The sequence below is a fragment of the Acanthochromis polyacanthus genome, chromosome 6 (assembly GCF_021347895.1).
Source record: "Acanthochromis polyacanthus isolate Apoly-LR-REF ecotype Palm Island chromosome 6, KAUST_Apoly_ChrSc, whole genome shotgun sequence".
Taxonomy (NCBI): domain Eukaryota; kingdom Metazoa; phylum Chordata; class Actinopteri; family Pomacentridae; genus Acanthochromis; species Acanthochromis polyacanthus.
This window is the reverse complement of record NC_067118.1, coordinates 32,449,327-32,472,010: the sequence shown is the minus strand read 5'-3', so window position 1 is coordinate 32,472,010 and position 22,684 is coordinate 32,449,327. Positions and strand designations below refer to the sequence as shown.

The window sequence follows — 22,684 nt, the reverse complement described above, 5'->3', positions numbered from 1 at the left end:
GGCTCTAAGCCATCCTGCTCCAGGGTCCTATTCACTTTCTACACAGGTGGCTCGTCATGTTCGTTTTCGTACTACAAGGACACCTAAAATCAATGTATCTTTACTGTCTTCCCAGTTTGGGAGAGGGAGAACAATAAAGCTGCTAGATCACACTGGAATTCTTAAAATGTATTTCAGATTGTCTTGGCTGACTTTATCTAAGTATCCTGTTTTTCTTCTCGAAAACCATCTTCTTTGGTAAATACATTACCCAAAAGCATATCAGCTAGGGTCAAACATGATTCCCAAGACCCAAAACAAATTAATCAAACTGGGTTTCTCTTGACAATAAACAGCAAATACAGTTTGAATGTTCAAAATCCACAAAGGTGCGATGATTAGCTGAGACTCCAGATGGTAAAAACAAGGACGTGAACTGTGGCTTTAGACTTGGACGTCCAAATGATGCAGACAGAGCTGTAATTGCAATATATATCACAGGGATAAAGGTAAGATTGATACATTATTTTGCACTGGAGCTGTAATTGTGGAAATACATATTTTGCAAAAATATCAGATTGCACTAAAGGGAAATCCCTTTGAAAAACTGATCAATTGGCACATATATGCTCATTTTACTGCAGGGGCACTTAAAATGAATGATTTTTATTGTTGTGACAGAAATTCAAACAACCAGCTATGAATATTTATGTAAACATTCATATGATTTGCGTTAAATATCCTTTCTGACTGTCAAACACAGAGATGATGCACTAAAATCCAGAACAAAATCAGAACAAGCAGTCAGATTAGATGTTTGCGTCTCATTTTGATTGCCAGATCAACTCACTAATTACGAGTTGCTGACGGCAATAAGCTGAACATATCTGTAAAGCTCCACAGACAGCACAGTTGTTGATAGTCCATCACTGTGAGCCACATTTCTCTCTCACATTACAGATGTTTGCAGTTTTAAGGTGTTAAAACTCGGCCCCTCATTAAGCCGTGGTCACAGCATCAGGTGCTACAGTGATGTAGAGCTGAGTTGTTGTGCATTAGTGGTGCAAATTTGCAACTTCGGTATCAAATGTGCTGTAAATCTGGAGCTTCTGGAGGCCTCGGGGCAGCCGCCTGCTTCCCCCAGTCAGTAAACTGAATGTTGACCTTAATGGTCTTTCCGTGACTTTCCACAGGAGTGACCAACTGAATGTAGGAGACTACATCAAGTCAGTGAACGGCATCAACCTGTCAAAGCTTCGGCATGATGAGATTATCAGCCTGCTGAAGAACATCGGGGAGCGAGTCGTGCTGGAGGTGGAGTACGAGCTGCCTCCATTTGGTAGGTGAAGCCTGAGAGATGAATAGTCTGATTTAGTTTCACCAGGTAGTAAAAATGCTCATATATTTTAGGATAATACACAAAGATGGTTGATAGATGAGCTTATTAGCTGAGACTGTAGACCATGAAGAACCCTGACTTATGACTTGTAAAGCATTTAACCTCCACTGATCAATGGCACATATATGCTCATTTTACTGCAGGGGCACTTAAAATGAATGATTTTTATTGTTGTGACAGAAATTCAAACAACCAGCTATGAATCAAGTTGTGCTATCTATGAATATTCTGTCTGCTTTCTGGTCTCAAAATATCACATAGTGGAGGTATAATATGTAGGAATAGTACGCATGAAAGCTGTCATTACAGGCTGTCCTCCTGCAACAAGTTACAGAAAACAGGCTGTTGAGTTTTACTTTGAACTACCTACAGGAAGCCTGCACGTCACACCTTGAATATTACTCTGTTGTTTGGCCTGCAGCCAAAAAGATTGATTAAAAAACAAGAGCTCAGAGACTGAAAGTTGAGGACAAACAAAGCTGCTAGATCACACACACACATCAGTAATTGCACTGAGGGAAACACCTTAGTTGAGAATGGTACAATTAGCATGTGCTGAATAATCAGTCTGACCACCAAACTTAATTACCAGGAAATTTGATTTGCCTCTAAGATAACAAAATTAAACTTAAATAAGTCCATTTCACGTGAATTTTTGTATTTTATTTTTGAAATTGAGATTTTTTCTTTTCAGGGGGACCTCTGAATTTCCAAAGGATTATCCCAAAGGATAATTTCACATGTTAAAAATTTTTTACTTGCCCATAATATAGTGTATTTAATGATAGATAGATAGATAGATAGATAGATAGATAGATAGATAGATAGATAGATAGATAGATAGATAGATAGATAGATAGATAGATAGATAGATAGATAGATGTTATTTTTAAAATAAACCTGTACCAGTAACAGACCATTTTTATTCTACCGATCTTGTTATATATTCTAAAAAATGTTTAAAAAGTATGTAAAATCAACAGGAAAAAGTTACAGTTTATTGTTTATTTAGCTGTGAAGCACAACTGCTTCACTTTGAAACAAATCCATTGCAGCTGTGTTGAAAGGGTAGTTAGAACCAAAAAAATGTTGGCCAAAATAAATTTTAATTTCAACAGCTAGACGTCTTTCAACCTGGCAATCACTAAATCAATGATTATTGGGTTTAACTGATCAATGGATGGTCTCAGAAACACAGTTGGTCCCTGATTGCTGCACTGAGGCTGTAAATCATTAGAACAGGTCAACAAACAGTATAAAGTTACACTCTGAGATTAAATAAATCATATTTGCACAATTACTTCATTCTCTTAATTCAGCACATCTCAGATGTCACTAAAATCTAATTTTTGGGAAAGCTTTCTTTGTCAGTAGTTTTCCTTGTCTGTGGCTGCATAAGATTATAGTAACAATTTTATGATTCTGTCTTTTCCTTTCTGCTCTTAGTTCAGACCCCCTCAGGAGTCCTAACCAAAACCATCGAGGTGTGTTTACACAAGGAGGGAAACAGTTTTGGGTTTGTCATGAGAGGTAAGTGGATGGGATGATTTTTGGTTCCAATATAATAACAGGTTTTCACTTTTTGCACTGATTTGTGTCTGTGTTTGGGTTTTGTTTTTTTTGTTTTATTGATTTTTTGGCGTTTGTTTTCAGGAGGCTTCCATGAAGACTGGCGCAGGTCTCGTCCTTTGGTGGTTACCTACGTCAGACCTGGTGGTCCCGCTGACAGGTAAGAATATGGACAAAACAGACGTGGACAAGTGTGCGCTGAATGTCATGTTTGTGTATGTATATACCAGTCTGCGCGAATGGGCACAATTTATTACTGGACCGTGGACCAGTAAACAGTAATTTTTTACTGGACCGAAACAGTTTTTACTGGACCGAATATTTTATGCATACCATAATATTCGGTTATGGTATGTATGATTATGGTATGATTATGGTATTACATACCATAATCCATGAAATAACCTACCGTACTCTCATAGCAACAGCCAAATCTAACTCAGCATCCACCCTCTCTCATTATACACCTGGCAAATTACCATCTACATGCACTGTCACCATCACTACCAATTTGTCCAATTTGACCAGAAAAACAGCTCTCAGCTTCGTTTTGGCGCTACTTTCACACGCTCCTGCAGAAACTTGAATTTGTACTCAGGGATGGGAATTTTCCGCGGATTTCATTTTAAGTTTGAACACTTTATTGTCGCTGATACTCCCGCGAGATGGTAAAGACGTTAACGATAGCTTGCTAACGACGTTAACAAGCTGTCGTTCGATTGTAAACGGCCCAGCAATTGGAAGTCGCTGCGCCGCCGCCGCCGCCGCCCCCCGTCAACGACTTTCCGCTGGAATCAGAACTTGCTGATCCCATCCCTGTGTACTTGTAACCGGAAATCACTCTGTGCGCGCCGGGAATCATGACGTGATCATGTGACATAACGTCATCATACAAAATTGCTGTCCCCCGATGTTGCATTATCCCTTGGTGATTCTCGGCGACTTTAGGGTGATTTACAGGAAAAAAAAAAATTACACCGGACATGAGACCGATAGTGTAGTAAGTTTTACCGGACTTTTGGTACACAAATCGAATTTGACCGATGGTCCGACGTCATTGGCGCACACTGATATACAACTGTGGCGATCTATGTGGCTTTTATGCTTTGCATGTCTTGACCTTGCATGAATGAGTCTTTTCAGATTACTGTACGTGTGTTTCTGCATTATGTATATGTAGATGTACAGCCTCATGAATGTCTTTTACTAATTGTGTTGTTTTTCTCCACCATTAAAACCTCCATTTTTTTTTCTGTGCAGCATTTCATTTTTAATATTAATACATCTAAGTGAGGTTAAAACCACAGTATTTTTGTGTGCGCATTGCTTTCCTCTTTTGCATCAGTGTATGCCCAGGCCACTGCATGAAAGTGTGGCTGTGACACATATAGAGTATGTTATCTCCAAAGCAGAAAGGGCACTGCTCGTCCTGAGGCTAAAGCAACATTGCACTTTTCCCCATGAAAAACCGAGCGAGAGCACCAAAATGCTGGAGCAAACATAATTCAACCATCAAAGACTTTACGGCCATTTATCTTGTTTATCCTTCATCTCACCTGGGAGGAAACGCTCATGTGGAACAGTGTAATCATGCACTGTGACTGGTGTTCAAACGCTTGTATGAGCATCTTGCTCTGGTCGCCTGTGTTTTATTTATTTATCTACTTTCTCCTTCTGTGTTTCTCCAGAGAGGGCACGTTGAAGGCCGGAGACAGAGTATTGAGCATAGACGGGATGCCTTTGAACAGAGAGAGGCACGCTGACGCTTTGACCATGCTGATGCAGAGCGGCCAGGAAGCTCTGTTCCTGATTGAGTATGACGTCTCTGTCATGGGTGAGCACACACGCACGCGCGCACACACACACACACACACACACACACACACACACACACACACACACACACACACACACACACACACAGACACACACACACACACACACACACACACAGACACACACACACACACACACACACACACAGACACAGACACAAGCACACAGCCACACACAGAATATGTGGAGGCATTGTAGGGCAGTGTTGCTCTGAGGGTAAATAATGTGGCCGTTTGGCAGCGTGGATGTAAGTGAGTGTCGGTGCTGGAGACACCAACGGGGGAGTCACACGAGCCCAAGAGCAGCAGTGAAAGGGTAGACGGGGGATATATGGTGCTTTATCAAAACATGTGGGTCTAATCTCGAATTTAATGGCATCTAAAAATATATGTAACAACTGGATACAACATTGAGGGGCAGTATTAACAGTGTATTTTGTATTTTAATTTGACCTTCAGTGAAAAAATGCTGTACATGAGCAATAGGCAGACATTTAAACATCACATGTCCAGAAGCCCTGATGATGCTACATGTATTTCACGAGGCAGGATGACAGACTTTCATAGCCATGCATTAACCCTTCAACCTGCCTTATTTGACGATAAGTAGCTTCAAATCATCTTAGCCCTCACATCGCTCTTCGTATTAGCCTGTTCCAGCTTTTAAGTAAATCTATACGATGATTACTCAGACACAAGGTATTTATGGAAGGTCATTTTATTACACTTGAGCCCAAATTCTCCGTTAGGAACATACGCAATTTTATGAAATGTCAAATTCAAACCCAAGATTGTGTGTCTTTATTTAGGAACTTGCCATCAAATGGTACCTTTGGGTCTATTTTTGTTTTTGAAGTGGTTTGTTATGAAGTTAAAGAGGCACTCTTGTTTCAATTATCTCTCTCAAATGGCCTCCATCATTACAAGCAATAAGTGCATTCTTTTCATTCAAAAACCATCTGGAAAGGGTTCTAAAAATACTGCATTGGCTTAAAACTTTGAGGAATTATTCCATCTTTATTTTTATTTTTTGTTTGTGGATATTTTTACAGGGGAACTATCTTCATAAGCCATTCTTGGCTTCCAATCTCTTCTGTGAAATGTTCATTATAGTATTTTTTTTTCAAGTTCTTACTGCCCATACTATTTATTTGTGTAAATAAATAAAGGTTTGATATCGGCAGAGGACCAAGATATTGTGATGGTTAGTGCGGAATATAAGTCAAGCTCCAAAACTGATTTGGGCCTGTGCTTTGGACCAATAAAACCTATATTTCCCAAAGTATCTTTATTGTCCAAGACAGATAAACTCCCCTATCTTTCACATCCCTAATTTGTAATACAGAGTTTCAGTTAATGCTCAACCTGAGAAAACCACCATGAGGGTTATTTCCCACAGACCTTCAGATATAAACTCCTCCACAGCCACAAAAGACATCATCCTACATATTATCTAATTAAATTAGTTCTATTTAATGTGTTACGTCTACAAAATGTACCTTTAAGTGATAGATGGAACACAGTGCAACAACCATCATATATCCGCATTATTTCAAGCTCTAGTCTTCTAGTTTTTATATAGTTTCTTCATTTCAGTTTTGTTCCAGTCATTTTGATGCACTAATGTTGTTGAAAAGAGACAAAACACCAACACAAGTCAGTTTGAGGACACAGACCGAATCCAAATATCCTCAGCATTGGGTTAAAAAGTGGTACAATATGCCACTAAACACAGGCACTTAGTACATGGCTAAAAGCCTAATTATAACCTCAATTTGGCCGTGGTGACTAATTCTCAAGATTGCACACTTTGCACTGGTCTGTGCAAAAATAGGGCAGGTCACCGAGGACAGTTGACACACATTATCGTTCTGTGTGTGGGAATTCAGGATTTAAACCTCCTGCCTCAACGAATAACCAGTCAGAGGGTTCAAAGTTTTAAGAAAAGATATTTTAGAGCTGAATATCTGGATAAGTCAGAACAAGAACTTTTAAATTTATGCTGGTTGCAGTTATTCTTAATCGTGTAAGCGTCTTCTCTGAAACACTGCGGCATTGCATGATTTTATGCTGAGCAGAACAACACTTGATTTGTCCTGCAAAAGACCAGTATTCACTCAAGATACTTAACTTCTTCTACATAGATGTATCCAAAATGACATGTCCCTTTGTCTTTGCGTTAGTCAAGACAGTTAAATGTCAAAAGGAACTGTGTCAAAATGACAGAGGACAATGAATTGTGTTTCGTCATGTCACTTCTCACTGGGGCCTAGAGTGCAGGCAGTTACTCAGCAAGAAAGACAGACATCCTCACAGTTTTGTGAAACCATAATGTGAAACAAAATCACTCAAATGAAAGTTAAAAACAAGCAGATTTTTCAAAGTTAAAAAATGAGCTCACCTTTAACTCCTCACTGGATATTCAAACATTCCTGCCTATCTGGTTTATAACAGCTTCATTAATGATTGTATTAATGGTTAATACTTCATCATTGCTAATGCTTTATAAGCCATTGATAAGGAAAGGTTTTAAGTTGTCAGGTTTTTGAAATTCCTTCTCCCATCATGACATTTTTGTCTTTTTTTGGCAAATTCTTCAATTAATTTGGGAGCAGCAGGATAACTGGATCAAAATCTATTTATTAACTGCTTATATACAAAGACAACTGCAGTTATTAACATTTTTATTTGCAGACTGACAAACTGTCACTATTGGCTCGATATAAATCAACCGCAGGAACCATTCTGAAGGCTGTACTAACACTTAAAAGCATTATGGAGGATGTTTTTGTTGTTAAATTTGTCTGATTCACATAAAATGAATATACTGACCTTTAGTGGACTTGTATGTATGGTTTCTAAAAGAATTTAAAAAAAAAAAACTGTGGACATGGCAGGACCTGAAAAACATCAGCCAATCAAAGCGCTCGGACCGAGGCGTTTGGTTTGCTCCCTTTCCTGTCAATCAAAAATCTTCTGGCTCAGGCCTAGTTACGTAGATTACGTACGCCTTGGACTTACGTGTTTTCTGTATGTGTTGCTTTGGTATAGCTTCGTAGTTAGCTGGTGACTTGTTTTGCTCATCTTTTTTTACATAATGGCAGATAAAGATCCAGGGGGACCCAGCCGTAAAAGAAAGGCATTTTTTTTTTTGAGGTCAGAGAAAATAAAAGACAACTGGATCGCGAGAATGCAAAAACAAAAGTGATTATTGGCGAGTCATTTGGGCGATGGCGTCAGCTCAAGCAACAAATGGACCTAAAGACAGATGCCTTGGTTGCTAAATTCCTTCTGGACAGGTAAAATGTATTATTGTATACGCCAGCATGTCGTCATTTGCTATGGTCACGTGGTACAAGACTGCTACTGGTTGGCAAGAACTGGCATTAACATAACGGCTTGCTACGAGAACGGTATCGGGTTTGAAACAAATACGTAAAGTTATCGCTTTTCGTGAATGAAATTGCACATGGATTTACCACAATGGTAATAGCGTGTGTAGTTGTTGGTTGTATGAAGCGTTTTGAGAAGGGATCAGGCTTGAAATTTCACCGAATACCGATGTCAGGAGAGAGAAGATGGCGGTGGCTTCAGCCATCAACTGGAAAAATTGTACCCCAGTAAGCAGCAGAGATCGTGTTTGTGGCTCCCACTTTTCTTCAGGTAAACTATTCAACAGTTTAGCATGTTTAGTATGTCCAACTTTGAGCTTCTTTACCAAAAGATATTGATTTAGTGTCGCATCCTTCGCGTGAAGCGATCTCTACACTTTCGGTTTGGTTCAGTGTTGTCATGTGTTACCGATTGCTTTTTTAGGCGATGAAAGTATACTAAAGTCGAATGAAGTATATTCAGTAACATCTCCTTAAGCCAGCAGCCTCCTATTTGTAACCATATTTGTTTCTGTATGCGTCTAGCGATCGTTTTTTAGAATTGTCCTATTTTCGATCACCAATGCTGTGGGTCTGTTACTGTTACATAGAAGCCATACTGCAGACAAAAAATACAGCAACTTCTTGATGTTTCTTTGACATCTTGTTGAAGATTAACAGAAGATATTTTATTTGTAATTCATAATTATATATTTTTGGGTGGGTAACTGCCCAGCGGTGTCAATCAATTAAAAATAAATGCCGGTGAAGGAAATGTCCGGTCACAATGAAGGATCGTCAACCCACCCAGTCTTCAAATTGTAGGGATCTGGCAAGGTTTTACCGTTTCCCTGATATCTCAGCTTACTCACGTATATTTGTCGGGCCTCGGGTGATAAGGATTGAGCATAATCGGACAATTTCACGGATGGATAGTTCGCATCAGCCATTGTTCCTCTGGTTCCTCTTGCCAACCAGCGCGGTAATCACGTGACTTCGTGACGTCACTGTTTGTAAACACTGGCGTCTCCCTGCGGCTGTAGGCAACTTTACGAGTCCTACGATAGTTTCTGGAGGGGGGCGTTTCTTAGTAAACGTTAAGAGGGGGGAGGTTAGAGGGGGGTGAGGGAGAGGTTGTATGTGCGCATGCGCATGCTACGTTCAAAGTCATAGAAAATTAAATTTCCTCTAATGCATTTAAGCCTGAACTGCAAGTATTAAGTGGTTCTATATGTTTATAAGCATTCATGACTGCATTATTACTGAAAAGATACACAAAGCAATGATATTTCCAAAGCCATTTCATTTAAGGAGGCACAGTGATTCAAGAACATTTCTGAGCACAGCAGCACTTTTAAGTGGTCTAATGGTCTGAAAAAAGATCGGACAACAATTAACAGCTTGTCAACAGCTAACTATGTGCTTTATTACTGTCTGTACACAGCAAATACATAAAATTAAATGTAAAATAAACTAACAAAAACACGCCTCTGATGTACAAAACTACTTTTGCCATGTTCGTGTGGCTTAGCTTGTTATATTTTTCTGGGGGTTGAAAGCTTTATTTATTGCAAAATAACTATTAGCTTTGCTCACAACACTTTCAAAGGACACAGCATTGAACATTCTGCGTTTCCTGTCATGTTCTCATTATGTTTACATGTAATACTTCATGCTTCAATGCATATCAACAACTAATCAAATTGTTAATAAATTATAATAATACTGCAGCTAAAAGACTAAATGGATTTTGGTCCAGGTGTCCTGCACCCCTTTTCTAGATTCTGATCAACACAGCATAAATTATTCATTAACCATTAATGAAGTCATGGATTCCAGCTAATAAATGATTAATAAACTGCCTTTTTAAAATCTGGTACCAGAGACAAAGTTGGTGGATTGCTGGGTACAATTTCAAGAAATGTATAGAATGGAGGGTCAACAAGTGTGCCAAAGCAGCTGATAACTGGAAATCAATAAACAATGTAAATCTGATCACCGTGTGCTCATCTATGACTGTCTTGGGGTGTTTTCATTGTCACCGGCGTTTTGTTCCTGGTGTTAGATGCATTCAGTAAACCTGTCGATCACTATCGTCCTGTATCTGTCCATGTTATCTGTTTCAGCGGCAGTGCAACAAGCCTCAGGCCCTCTGCTGGTGGAGATCGTGAAAGGTCCCTCGGCCAGCCTGGGGATCAGCCTCACCACAACAATATACAGGAGCAAACAAGTTATTATTATCGACAAGATAAAGGCTGCCAGCGTGGTGGAAAGGTGAAATAAAACCTTTGAAACTGTTACCACTCCACAGACAGTTTCCTGACAGAAAACTTCCTGACACGACCCACCTCTGTCGTCCTGTCTCAGGTGTGGAGCGCTGCATGTAGGCGACATCCTCCTGTCCATAGACGGGACCAGCACTGAGCACTGCTCACTGATGGAGGCCACACAGCTACTCGCCAGCACCTCTGAAATTGTCAAACTAGAGATTCTCCCAGCCAGTCAGAGCAGACTTCCAATCAGGCCTCAAGACACAGGTACGTAGTGCAGCTGACACAAAAATCGGACTGTAAAAGACTCTGCCTTGTGGACGAAAGAAGAAATTAGAGTTGTAAGAATCAGCAGAGAAAGGGAAATAATTTGGATTGCTTTCCATATTTGGACTGCATCTGATGATTATTTACATTGATGATTAATTATATTTTTTCTGGGGAATCACTCAATTGTTTAGGCTATAAAATGTGGAGAAAAAAAGGGTGAGAAAAAAGTTTCCAAAGTTCAATATAATGTCTTCAAATGATGTCTTTGTCCTACCCACTGTCAAACCAAGAGAAATATTAGGGTCAATATATAATTGCGGGACTTTTTGTAACATTGTTGATGTTTTTACTGTTTTCAGGCCGAAAATCAACATGGCCGCCTATAACGAAACACCACATGGCATTTTTAGAGAAAGATTATTTGAAAATATTATGTATACAATTGAGTAAAATTGAAATTGAAAGTTATTTATAAAGATTTTGTAGTAAACCTGTTGACATGTGATAAATCCACACTAGACTTACTTTATATTAAATAACTAAGAAAGCCTTGGAGTCTTGCCAGTCTTTTCTTCAGGAGGAAATGACATCATGTGGAGCAGGTCAAGTGATTTGGAATTAACACACTTCCTTAAGAGATGTTTTTGTAATGGGTAACTTAGTTGAAAGCGATTTCTTGGGCACAGATACAATTTGTTATTTTCCACTTCAAATTTGATATATTGCCAAAAAAGAAACATCTGTCATGATTATCTCAAGTCAACAAAAAGAACACAATCAAAACAATTTTTGAATAAGCTCATTTTATTATTGTTTAGCTAATTAGAAGGTGGCTTTTATTAAATTCAGAGGGTTATTTTGTTGACATTTTAGTGATATCCAGTATTTTTTATTATTAGGTGATTGTTTCCATAATAAAAAATCTGGAATTTGTAAAGACATGATCATAATGAACATAATTTTTTTTGACTTTTAATAAAAATGTACGAAAGATATATCCCATGGACTTCAAAGTCCCTCAATTATATATTGACCCATTCAATTTACTAGAATATAAAACACAGAAGCAGCAATTTAGAATTAAGAAAATGTTTAACATTTTAAACAATTCACAACTGCTGAACGTTCATTTTTTTCTGTGCCTTACAGAATTCCTGTTTGTCAAACACACTAACAGAATGTGTTGGCAGGATGGCATACTTTTAAGCTTCTCTAAGAGATGAGTGTATAAAAATAACTAGAAAAGAGTTTTATGTAATGTCTTTGACTCTACAGCAATGTATTCCCCTTTAAACTCATCTAGAGGACGTGAAAAAAATTGTAAATGTAAATGTTTGTTCGATGCTATTTCTTATTTTCTGTCTTGTCACGACTCTGAGACAGGCAGACGATGTCAGCTTGAAGTTTTTGAGCAAACAAGTAATGTACAAGTCTGGCAGACTGAACCAAAAAACAAACTCCATGTGGGTCAACAACACTGAGAAAACAAGCAAAAAATAATCAGGACTCTGCATGGTGGGAAAACAACGGCAAAAGCACAGTGATAATCTGGCAGGGTGTAACTGGGGAATTGTCGAGGAACTAATGAGCAGAAGGCCAGGAAAGGTCAGGTGATGCAACAAGTGCGAAAGCAGGGGCAGGTGGGAGAAGCTGGACTGAAATGAGAGCACATGACCAGGTGAGAATGGATCAAACACTCTGTGATATTTGTGTTCTTTCAGAGGGGCTCAATCCCCAAGTTGGAAACCAGTGGATTAAACTGCCTAACTAAAATAGTTAAAACCAGCTCTGTTTCAACCAGCTGCAACTCTAAAGCTGCAAATATAAAAAATGGCATTTATATGATATATCAGTGCCACGGGACATTTTAATGGAGGACATGTATGTTTGTTTGTAATGCAGTACATTTGCACTGCTGTAATGGTAAGTTTAGGCAAGTCACTTGTATTTATTTAGCTTTTTTTTAAACAACAGCCAACATGAATTTACAAAAGCTAGTTTAAATATTAAGTTAAGATCCAACAGTGTTATTTATTACGGGAACTTATCTGGGTGATTTCAATATTGTGGTAAAAGCCTCACAAAATTATAGAAAATACAAATTTATCTGACTAAAATAGTAAAGTTAAGACAGCGCAACATTGTTAGTTATGGAAATTTGCATGACTCTCTATATGTAAAAGCCAAAGATTCCATACAAGCAAGCATATTTGTGACAGTGGAGAGGAAGGACTGCTGTTTAACAGCAGAACCAGGGTTGGGGGGGAGGATTGCCATCTGCCTCGACCAGTTGGGGTGAGGGCAAAAATGAAGAGAAAAAAGGATAACAGAAACAAACAAACAAACAACAGAGCGTAAACACCGGCTAGATTGGTGGAACCGGTAGCTGCAGATAATAATAATAATAATAATAATAATAATAATGGATTAGATTTATATCGCGCTTTTCTGGGCACTCAAAGCGCTTCACAATGGATCCATTATTCATTCACTCACACATTCTCACTCTGGTGGTGGTAAGCTACATTTGTAGCCACAGCTGCCCTGGGGCAGATTGACAGAAGCGTGGCTGCCAATCCGTGCCTATGGCCCCTCCGACCACCACCAACATTCACACACCAGTGTGAGAGCAGCACTGGAGGCAAGGCGGGTAAAGTGTATTGCCCAAGGACACAACAGCACATGACTAGGTCAGAGTGGGAATCAAACCGCCGACCTTTTGATCATTGGACCACTCTGGCTCTACCACCTGATCCACAGCTGCCAAATCAGACACTTGCAGCTGCAGAGCCAGAAATACCTGCAGAGAGGCTAAAGCACAAACTATGACAGAGAGAACATGCAGCAGTGCATATGAATGCATGGAGGAAGTGAGAAGGTTGCATATGTGTGTAGATAGCCATATGAACATCCATCCATCCATTATCTATACACCACTTGACCCTCATTAGGGTTGCTGAAGTCTATCCCAGCTGACTTGATAAGGTCACCAGTCTATCTCAAAGTTACATATACAAACTGTCAGGCTTGCGGACAATTTGGAATAATCATTTAACCTCAGCATATCTTTGGACTGTGGGAGGAAGCCGGAGTACCAGGAGAAAAACCCACACATGTACAGGGAGAATATGGAAAATCCATATAGAAAGATCCAGGGAAGCCAGGACGCGACCTGGGGATCTTCCAGCTGCAAGGCGAAAGAGCTACCCACCACTCCACCGTGCAGCCACCATATGAACAGCATAACAGAAAAGATAAATTTGAGTGAAATCAGACTTAGAAATCAGTGGCAACTTCAGGAAGGAAAAAAGAAACAATGGAAAAAAATGTTAAGCTTCTAAGTTTGATATGAAAAGTGGGACACAAGATTGGGTGCAGCGACCGAAAAAGTCTTGCTGCCTTTGGTTTTACACTCAGAGGAGTAAATGTGACCTCAAGGCAGAAAACTGAGGCAACATATTGGTAATGTGTTGTGAACTATTTTGACTAAAGGATCTGGGTACATCTTTCATCACTGGATGTAATGTTAGTATTAAAAACGTGTCTGGTGTGTCGGTGGATGGTGCAGAGATTTAGTGTTGCATCTGTAAGTAAAACAATATAAAAGTGTCAATATGCAGAACAGTGAGGAGAATTCACAGATGCTTAATTTCATTGTGTTTAGATTGTGGAAACATGCTACAGAGAGACTCTGGTTCCAGCGTGTTTCCTCACCACATGTATGGTGGCTGTTTGGCTCTTAGCTGCTTTACCTACAGCTGTAAAGAGCCTGGCTGCCTCCCAGCTGCCTTCCTCCCCGCGCTCTGAATCAGGCCAATGGTTGTGTGTTTGTGTGTGCACGGTGCACCGCTGGCCACAATCCCTCTGGCTTTGGGTACACACTCAGCCTCTTATGCATACCAACAAGGCACACACACACACACACACAGAGAAATGCTCACACACTCTTTCTCTGTCAGAGATCATGTTCTTACCACGTTCTGCGGACTTCTTTCTGGGTCAGCAGCTGCAGGGACTCCTTAGCATGTAGGCCTGGAAGGAATCACACAACATGACAAAGCTGGAATTTGGTCTTCAGTGCTTCACTTCATTGTTATTTTTAATATGTTTTAACTTTTTTTTTTCAAGTTAAATCCTCTAAAGCACAGGAACAATTCAGATCTTTTGCTTACTCATGCTATACTCTAAAAATATGCAGTTATACAAAAGTGTTTCTTAAATTAAAAAAGGTCAGTATAATCAGGCGAATGTATGTAAAAAGTAAAAGCAATTCAGATTGTTCTGCATTATATTTTATAGTTGGTTGATGCAGAACAGAACTGTAGCTGTTGTTCATAGAATTCATTTTATAGTCAATTTGATTTCAGTAAATGTACTTACAGTGTCACATTCCACTGCTGCTATAGACAAACAAATAAATACTTTCCGGTGTAATCTTTGAAACACAAGCACATTCTTCACTATAAAACCACAGGCGTTTCTACTGAAATTGCGATTCAATAACGAGTCACTTCTTGAATAAGGTGTTGTGCAGTTCTGATAAGACGATATTTTTACTCCCCGTTTAAGGCACGATTATAAGATGCAATTTGTCTAATCTGCTCGAGGGATTTAATGAGACTGATATGGCCACTGAGAGATTATGAGTTAACGTCTATTCGCAGCCGTGTGAACTGAAAGCACCATTTCTTGGAGAGATTCCCCTAGGTGAGCTTAACATAAGCCGGCAGAACCAGAGCTTTGCAGGTTTGATTGAGTCAGATAGAAACTGGTTCTTCCAAAAGGGGCCAGAGGTTCTCCTTCATATATTCCGACTACATACGGTTGGATTTAATCAGGTTCCCTGAGTGTGGCAAACATCCCAGACACCACTGTAGTCATCCATGTTTGCAGCAAATCCTCTATCAATGTGAGCAAGTTGTCAGAGATTAGACCCCTGCAAATGAAGCACCAAGGATTACTGTCACATGTAACATTCAGTGACAAATTTAGCCGCATGACTCTGTAAAGGGAAGTTAATTATCGAGGTGTGTGTCATACAGTGGGTCAGCTGTGTCCTTTTGAATGCTTCATGAATGCTGCTTAACTGAATGCTCTGTCACACACGCTTTGACATGAAGGATAAGATGCCTCTCAGCATAAACAACAATCTGTGAATCTCACTATTTCATTCTGAAGAGAAAAGTCAACAAAAACACTAAAAAAGGATTAAAGTGCAACACATTAACGCTGCCAATCAGATATAATCACAGACAGACACTCTGCATTAACTCTGTTCACGCTTTCAGCTGTGCCCAATCAAGGTCAAGCTGTTCGCCTCCAAACAGTCAGTATCGTTTCCTCATCATGCCCAGCAGCCAGCTCATTTGTTTTCATTCATTCATTCATTCTGAAAATGAAATGATAAAAATGATCTTCACTTTGCGCTCAGCTTTTTGGAAGCTCATCAGTAAACGTAAGATTTTTTTATTTTATTTTTTTTTAGACTTCCCATACAGCTCCATGTTTCTAACTGATTCTCAGATGCTTATCAGACTACATTAAAAGGATTTAATCTGGTGTACCATGACGAAGACATTAAATATCAATTACTCTGCTCTGAATTTTCCTCCAGGCACTGTGTGGTGTGGTTCAAATTTAGACATGGGACTGAAAGCATGATTTCATGGGTAGAATTTAGCAAAAAAAAATAAAAAATAAAAAAAAAATAAAAGGTGCACGACAGAGGAGAGGATCTGGTTGATTTAATGGATGTGTTTTCCTCCGTGCTGCTGCAGTGAAAGTGCAGAAAAGCAACCATCATCACTGGGACCAAAGCAGCAACTACTGCCATCCCCCACATGCCAGCCACAGCAAGACATGGAGCAGCCCAAGCCACCCACACAACCAGCAGGACCACTGCAAATGTAAGTTATCACTTGTGACAGCACTGCTGCTGGCGAGACACCATAGCAGGAGCCTTTTCTTCAGCGTGATTGTTAAATCTGTGTTTTCCGTGAACGTTTACTCCAACATTGGTTTCCATATTTGTCTCTCTTGCTCCCCTTGTGAGTGATCGCTGCCGCTGTGGATGATGAGTTTTGCTCATGCCGGCCTTTGTGAGACCTGTAGTGCTTATGTCTCCTTTCAGCTCTGGTGAGTGGTGGCTTCTCCCCTTCCTCCACAGCCACCTCAGGCTTCAGCAGCCAGGGCAGCAACACTCTGCCCTGCCCCATCGCTCCCATCACTCCCACCAGCCCTCGCAACTCCACCGGCAAGAGGAGGAACAGGAAGAAGGATCACAAGAGCTCATGTATGACAAAACAACATCCACTTTTGACCCCACATTAAAGGATCAGCTCAGTCAAATTATGAAGCAAAGTGCTTCTTCATTTAAACCCGTCTGAATCCAGGCGTGCAATTAGTTCTAGTTTAAGTGTGTGATATACATTGTGGCAGTTTATTAGGTATGTCTGGCTAAATTAATGCCGTCTAGTATGACATTCCTGCAGTAAATCTTGCTTTAAAGAGCTGCTTATTTCATTGTAAGGTCATTTTGAAGACACAGCTCGCAGTTGAATGTAAAAATTGCTTTTGCCATTTGACTGAACTGGTCTTTTAAACTGTGAAGCACCTTCTTCTCAGTGTGTGAACAAATTTGACTGATCACTGACGTAAACGTGACTGACGTACACTCTGGTTAAGCGACTCATTTCCTTTCCATTTTCATGTCGTCTCTGTGGGCGCACGTCTCTTCCCTTTACCCTCCTTTCTTTTCTTTTTTTTTGTCTCCTGCAATCTCTCTCTTGCTCCATTTATCTGCCACTTCACCACCGATATCTCTCACTGATGCGTCGCCCTCCTTTCTCTGTCCGTCAGTATCTCTGGCGTCCAGTTCTGTCGGCCCAGGGGGGCAGGTTTATCATGTGGAAACAAGCGAGATCGTCCTGAGGGGGGATCCGCTCACAGGATTTGGGATCCAGCTGCAGGGGGGTGTCTTTGCCACAGAGACCCTCTCTGCTCCCCCAGTCATCCGCTTTATTGAGCCCGACAGCCCGGCTGAGAGGTAACACAATGAGACACCTAACGAGTAAACAAATATCATATAGGGAGTCACCTTGGACTGTAGTGCCCCGGTGCTAATCATTGAGTCCGGCAATGAAACGCCACATGTGAGAAAACGGCTAATTTTAGCCTGATGTCTCATTAGCTGCTTCTGACATCACATCCAAGTTTGCCCACTGTGCTCCCACTGTAACAAACACAATGTGGTTTACTCACAAGTGCAAATTCAGATTTCGGATGCGTCTTTAAAATGCACAGCAATGCACATTCCATTTTTGTTCAATTGTGGAATTCTATACATTGGACAATTTGAATACATCTGCATCGTCAGAAATCAGTTCTCATATTAAATAGTGGACAGTACATTGAAAAAGTAAGTTTTTGCTCTCCAAAATGGGACACCTGGCCAACAAAACTAAGGCAGAAGTTACCAGTCTGGGTGTAAGTTTAAGAAAAATATTCCCACCAAAAAAAACCAAAAGATGCAGCAAATTTAAAATGAATCACTGTAATGCTTGTTTTTCTTTTCTTTTTATTTTAAATGTATGAAACAATTATCCAGAACCCAGGGGGTGTTCTTGAGGGAACACATCCTCTATAAAACATTCTTACAATGTTCTATGATGGGAAGGAAAGGAAGAACATTCTGAAACCAACATTCAAAAAATGTTTTCCAGACGTTATCGAGGCCTCAGATGATTCAGAGCTCAGAGGACATTTTGGCTTTTTGTTGAGGGAACACATTTTAGAAGGTTCTAGATGTTTCGGTAAGGATGTTCTCGGTGCAGCATTCAAAAGCACATTTTCAAGATGTTATCAAGCCTCAGATGGCAGAACATTCTCTGTAAGCTTGATCCTGTAACATTAAATGTTAACAAAACTAGAGCATTCTATTCCGTTTTTGGGATGTTGTCCAGGGAACACAGTATAGAATCCACAAAACATTCCAACAATGTTATATGATAACAAAAGAACGCTCTCAGTGTAACATTTACTTTTGAGAGTTATCCTGCCTTTTTTAGAAGAACATCCTGTAAACTATGAAAGAACCTGCCACTAAAAATATTACTTGACCTTTGCAGAACATTGTCAGAATGCTTTTAGAACACATGAATTCTGGCTGGGAGGTTATCAATAACAGGTTGTCACATTCCACTGAATTTATCTCCTCTACACCAGCATTAGCTTCACTAGAAGTGACATTTAGAGTAGACTTTTAAAATGGTTTTAATGGTGTAGCTGTGGCCTACATTATAGATCTGCTAAAACCCACATGTCCCAGTCCTCTGGTCCTAAACTACTTCACTGCTGCTCTTGAGCTTTTGCAATTTATACAACAAGTAGCCTCCTCTTCTTGTACTCTGAACAGCTGTAATGCTTTATCAGCTGCAATTAAACTCATTTATACAGCAAAGTAATAGCACACCTGTACTAACTGACCTTCTATGAATTCAATCCACAGCATTTATTAATCGTATTCATATAAACTGCAATTTAATTTCAGATTTTGTATCTGTATTGTGTCATTGCTTGTCTTATTACTTGTTCTGTGTTGCCTCCCAAGCTGCAAACACTGGAGCTGATTTTTGGGTACAGCCAGTGAGCATTTCTTCCTCAGACAGCGGCATCAGAGCTGTATTTGTCTAACTCCGTGGTACCCAAATGGGGTCAGACCCACGAGGTCCACAAGACAAATTTGAAGTGACACGAGATGATTAAAAGCAGAAAAACGCACATCTGCTAGGCCGAGTTACGCTTCCTTTTTTCAGACTTCGATCTAATTTTAACAGCCACACTTCTAGCAGCGACGCTCCGGGGACGCTGATGTTGGTCAGTTGGTCAGTCAGACCACCCCTTTGGTGCACACTGAAATATCTGACGACTGGCTGCATGGATCGCCGTAAAATTAGGGGCAGATACTCTTGGCCGATTGTAAATGATCCCCTGAGTTTTCCTCTAGCGCCACCATGAGGCTGACATTTGTGATTCGGACGGATTTAGTCAGACTTTCAATATTTGGGTTTATGACCAACTGGTGGCAATCCTGTCAGCCTGAGCTAAGATTAAACATCATAGCGGCTGCACATCACATGTTAACACCGTCGCTGCATGTGAGCATGTTGGCTCACAGGGCTGCCGGCATGACTCCAGAATTTCCTTTTCTGTAAAAATGATTCAGACAAAACAAGAAAAGATTTCTTGAAGTGGCCACACTTGGTAGACACAAATGGTTGCATATTGCTTCTATAGTCTAATAGTGGTACATTCATCACGCATTTTCCATTACATGTTGATGCAGCTGCTGAATTTTTAATGAGCAGAACCCAATAGTAGCATGCACAGTATTGATCAGCAGCACATGTTGGAGTCTAATTAACACACAGCTCAGACAAAGCCACTTCTCAGTATTTGACTTGGAAGATTAATGGTGGTATGTGACGGCAGTGCAGGGTCGTCTCCTCTGGGTCCGGTAACGTGATTAGTCCTGCAGCAGTTGGACAAGAGTGAGTCAAGTACAGCATCCGACTGTTGGTGCTTCAGCCTCAGCACAAGGTTAATGAGCAGCAGTGGTTAGTGAATTAATACGAGTTGACAGTGCTTCAGTGTTTGCCCTCACAATTAGGGGCCTGATAAATGTGTGATATGTGTGATTTTTTTTTTTTCTTTTTTCCCTTTCCCCCTGCATGTGTGTTTGTTTGGAGTAATTTTGAAGTCCAAGTAAGGTCAGTTTTTCAATTGTGTTTATGTTGAGCCTGGAGGCTGCATTTCATTTTATAGATGGCGTTTTAAACATTGATTCCATGAGACGTTACAGCTAATGAATCCAAAACCTTCCTTTCTGATTTTTAGCAGGAGAATATATACTGATGTTGAATGCAGACACAATTAATTGGTTCACTGATAACTGGATCAAGAACTTTGATAAATTATTTTTTCATTAGTCTTTTTTTTGAAGGAGAAAAAAGTACAAATCTTGTTTCTGATTCTGGTCTCTCAAATAAAAGGGTCTGTTTTTGTTTTGTTTTTTTTAATTTTCAATCATTTTTAAATTGGCAGCTTTGTTTTGAACTATTGATTGGACAAAACAAGCAATATAGGAAAATAGATTTAATACGTATTTTGTGTTATGCATGTGCCAAGCAACTGATATAATCTGCAAAAACAAAAGCTGCTTTCTTCTCAGTTCTCATTTGCAGCTGTTTAAATTAGTGTGTGACTGCTCTGTGTGATGTTTTTTTGTTGTAATGTTACTTTATGCATGATGCATAATGGTGTTTCTGTTATGCAGCCTACACTCACTGATATGAACATGGGGGGCATACTAGAAACCGCTGTCTGCATGCAATGATACAATTCAATAAAGACTACTTCTACTGTCCAGCTTTAAAATGAGCATATAGTTGAATTCAAACCTCTAATCATCTGTAAAACTGCAAAAAATAATATCTGAGGAGGATTTATTGCAGGAGATGGTTAGTTTTGCCTAAAAATTTGATATCTTCTTAGATCTCTCTTATTATCATGGTCTCAGAGAATTTTCTGTAATGGCTTTTTTTTACATTTTTGACAGACTAAGCAATTGAAGGTTTGATTGGCTAAAAATGTATATAAGGATAAGAGATAAGATACACCTTTTATTAATCCAGGAGGGAATTAATTTGCCAGATATTGCTCCGAAACCAAAATTACATGGCATAATGAAATGTAGTCTCTACTAGCAGTTTATTAGAGAATAAAATAATTAAGCAAAAATAAGGTTATTGACTAGAAAACTAAGAAGTAATACCAGTACTTATACTGAGATAGTAAAATAGTGCATATCATAATGAAATACATTAAAAATGAAAATTTCCACAATACATTGATATACTACTTTAATCTTTTTTTTTTGAATAATTGTCTTTCATCCATTTTTAAAATGTGATCTGAGTCCCTTATTTTGAAAATATTATGTTTTAATCATTACATGTAATATAACCAGATGTGTCTTTATTTATATATATATATATATATATATATATATATATATATATATACTGGTGTAGAAATAAGTTTTGGGGAAAAAATCTGACTTTCATGAGGCCTCGATCTGTTTTTGTGTGTGTTTCTGTGTGGAGGTGTGGGCTGCTGCAGGTTGGAGACAGACTGTTGTCCATTAATGGGATCCCGACTGAAGATGGCACTTTGGAGGAAGCTCATCAGCTGCTCAGAGACTCTGCTCTGGCTAATAAGGTCACAGTGGAGATTGAGTTTGATGTCGCAGGTAATGCAAAGGAAAAACTGATTTCTTTTTGTGGTATCTTGGACATCTTCCTGATTTCTCTCCATTCCAAATCCCATATTAGAGTCAGTGGTTCCCAGCAGCGGCACCTTCCACGTTAAACTACCCAAGCGGAGAGGAGTGGAGCTGGGCATTACCATCAGTGGTGAGTCAGTTGGCAGCGAGACATTCAGCAGGGGGCAGTGTTGCTCAATAATCCTGTAAATCTCCTTTGAATCGATGTGCTGTGATCCATAAAACTCTGGCTTGCAGATGCATGAAGGCACATACCTCATTACCTCAGAATAATACTGGCCTGCACAAACATTCATCATTATTCTTTCTGCTCTAACTAGCTCTGAAAAAACACGATCTGTACGCTAAATATGAGCCGAGCAAGAAAAAGAAAATGTTTAGTTAGAGCTGATGTGGTTTAATATTCATATCCTGCTGCCTAAAACACACTGAAACCTCTAATTTGTCTTCTGTTTTATCAGCAAGTAAGAAACCTGGCAAACCTCTCATCATCTCTGACATCAGAAAAGGAAGCATAGCACACAGGTATGTCTTGTGATGATGGAGAGCTGATATTATTACAGCTGAACAGTTTGTTCCTCTCAACCACAAACTTTTATAATCTTATAAATGAGTAAAACAGTGGCTTTCGGTTGAAGAAGTCACATTAG

General features: G+C 39.6%; 1 protein-coding gene across 6 annotated transcripts in view; it reads left to right on the top strand.

Moving 5' to 3' along the window:
- grip2a (glutamate receptor interacting protein 2a) overlaps window positions 1–22,684 on the top strand; it is a 43,194-nt gene that overhangs the window by 7,824 nt on the left and 12,686 nt on the right. For 5 of the 6 annotated variants that reach the window (XM_022201596.2, XM_022201595.2, XM_022201599.2 and 2 more), the window contains exons 4-15: window positions 1,173–1,318; window positions 2,825–2,908; window positions 3,032–3,107; window positions 4,636–4,781; window positions 10,280–10,427; window positions 10,521–10,690; window positions 16,471–16,599; window positions 16,824–16,985; window positions 17,552–17,738; window positions 21,856–22,001; window positions 22,084–22,164; window positions 22,496–22,559. In XM_022201596.2, the coding sequence (XP_022057288.2) occupies window positions 1,173–1,318; window positions 2,825–2,908; window positions 3,032–3,107; window positions 4,636–4,781; window positions 10,280–10,427; window positions 10,521–10,690; window positions 16,471–16,599; window positions 16,824–16,985; window positions 17,552–17,738; window positions 21,856–22,001; window positions 22,084–22,164; window positions 22,496–22,559 (1,539 nt within the window). The remainder of the gene's footprint in view (window positions 1–1,172; window positions 1,319–2,824; window positions 2,909–3,031; window positions 3,108–4,635; window positions 4,782–10,279; window positions 10,428–10,520; window positions 10,691–16,470; window positions 16,600–16,823; window positions 16,986–17,551; window positions 17,739–21,855; window positions 22,002–22,083; window positions 22,165–22,495; window positions 22,560–22,684) is intronic. The other variant, XM_022201597.2, reaches the window with a different exon arrangement.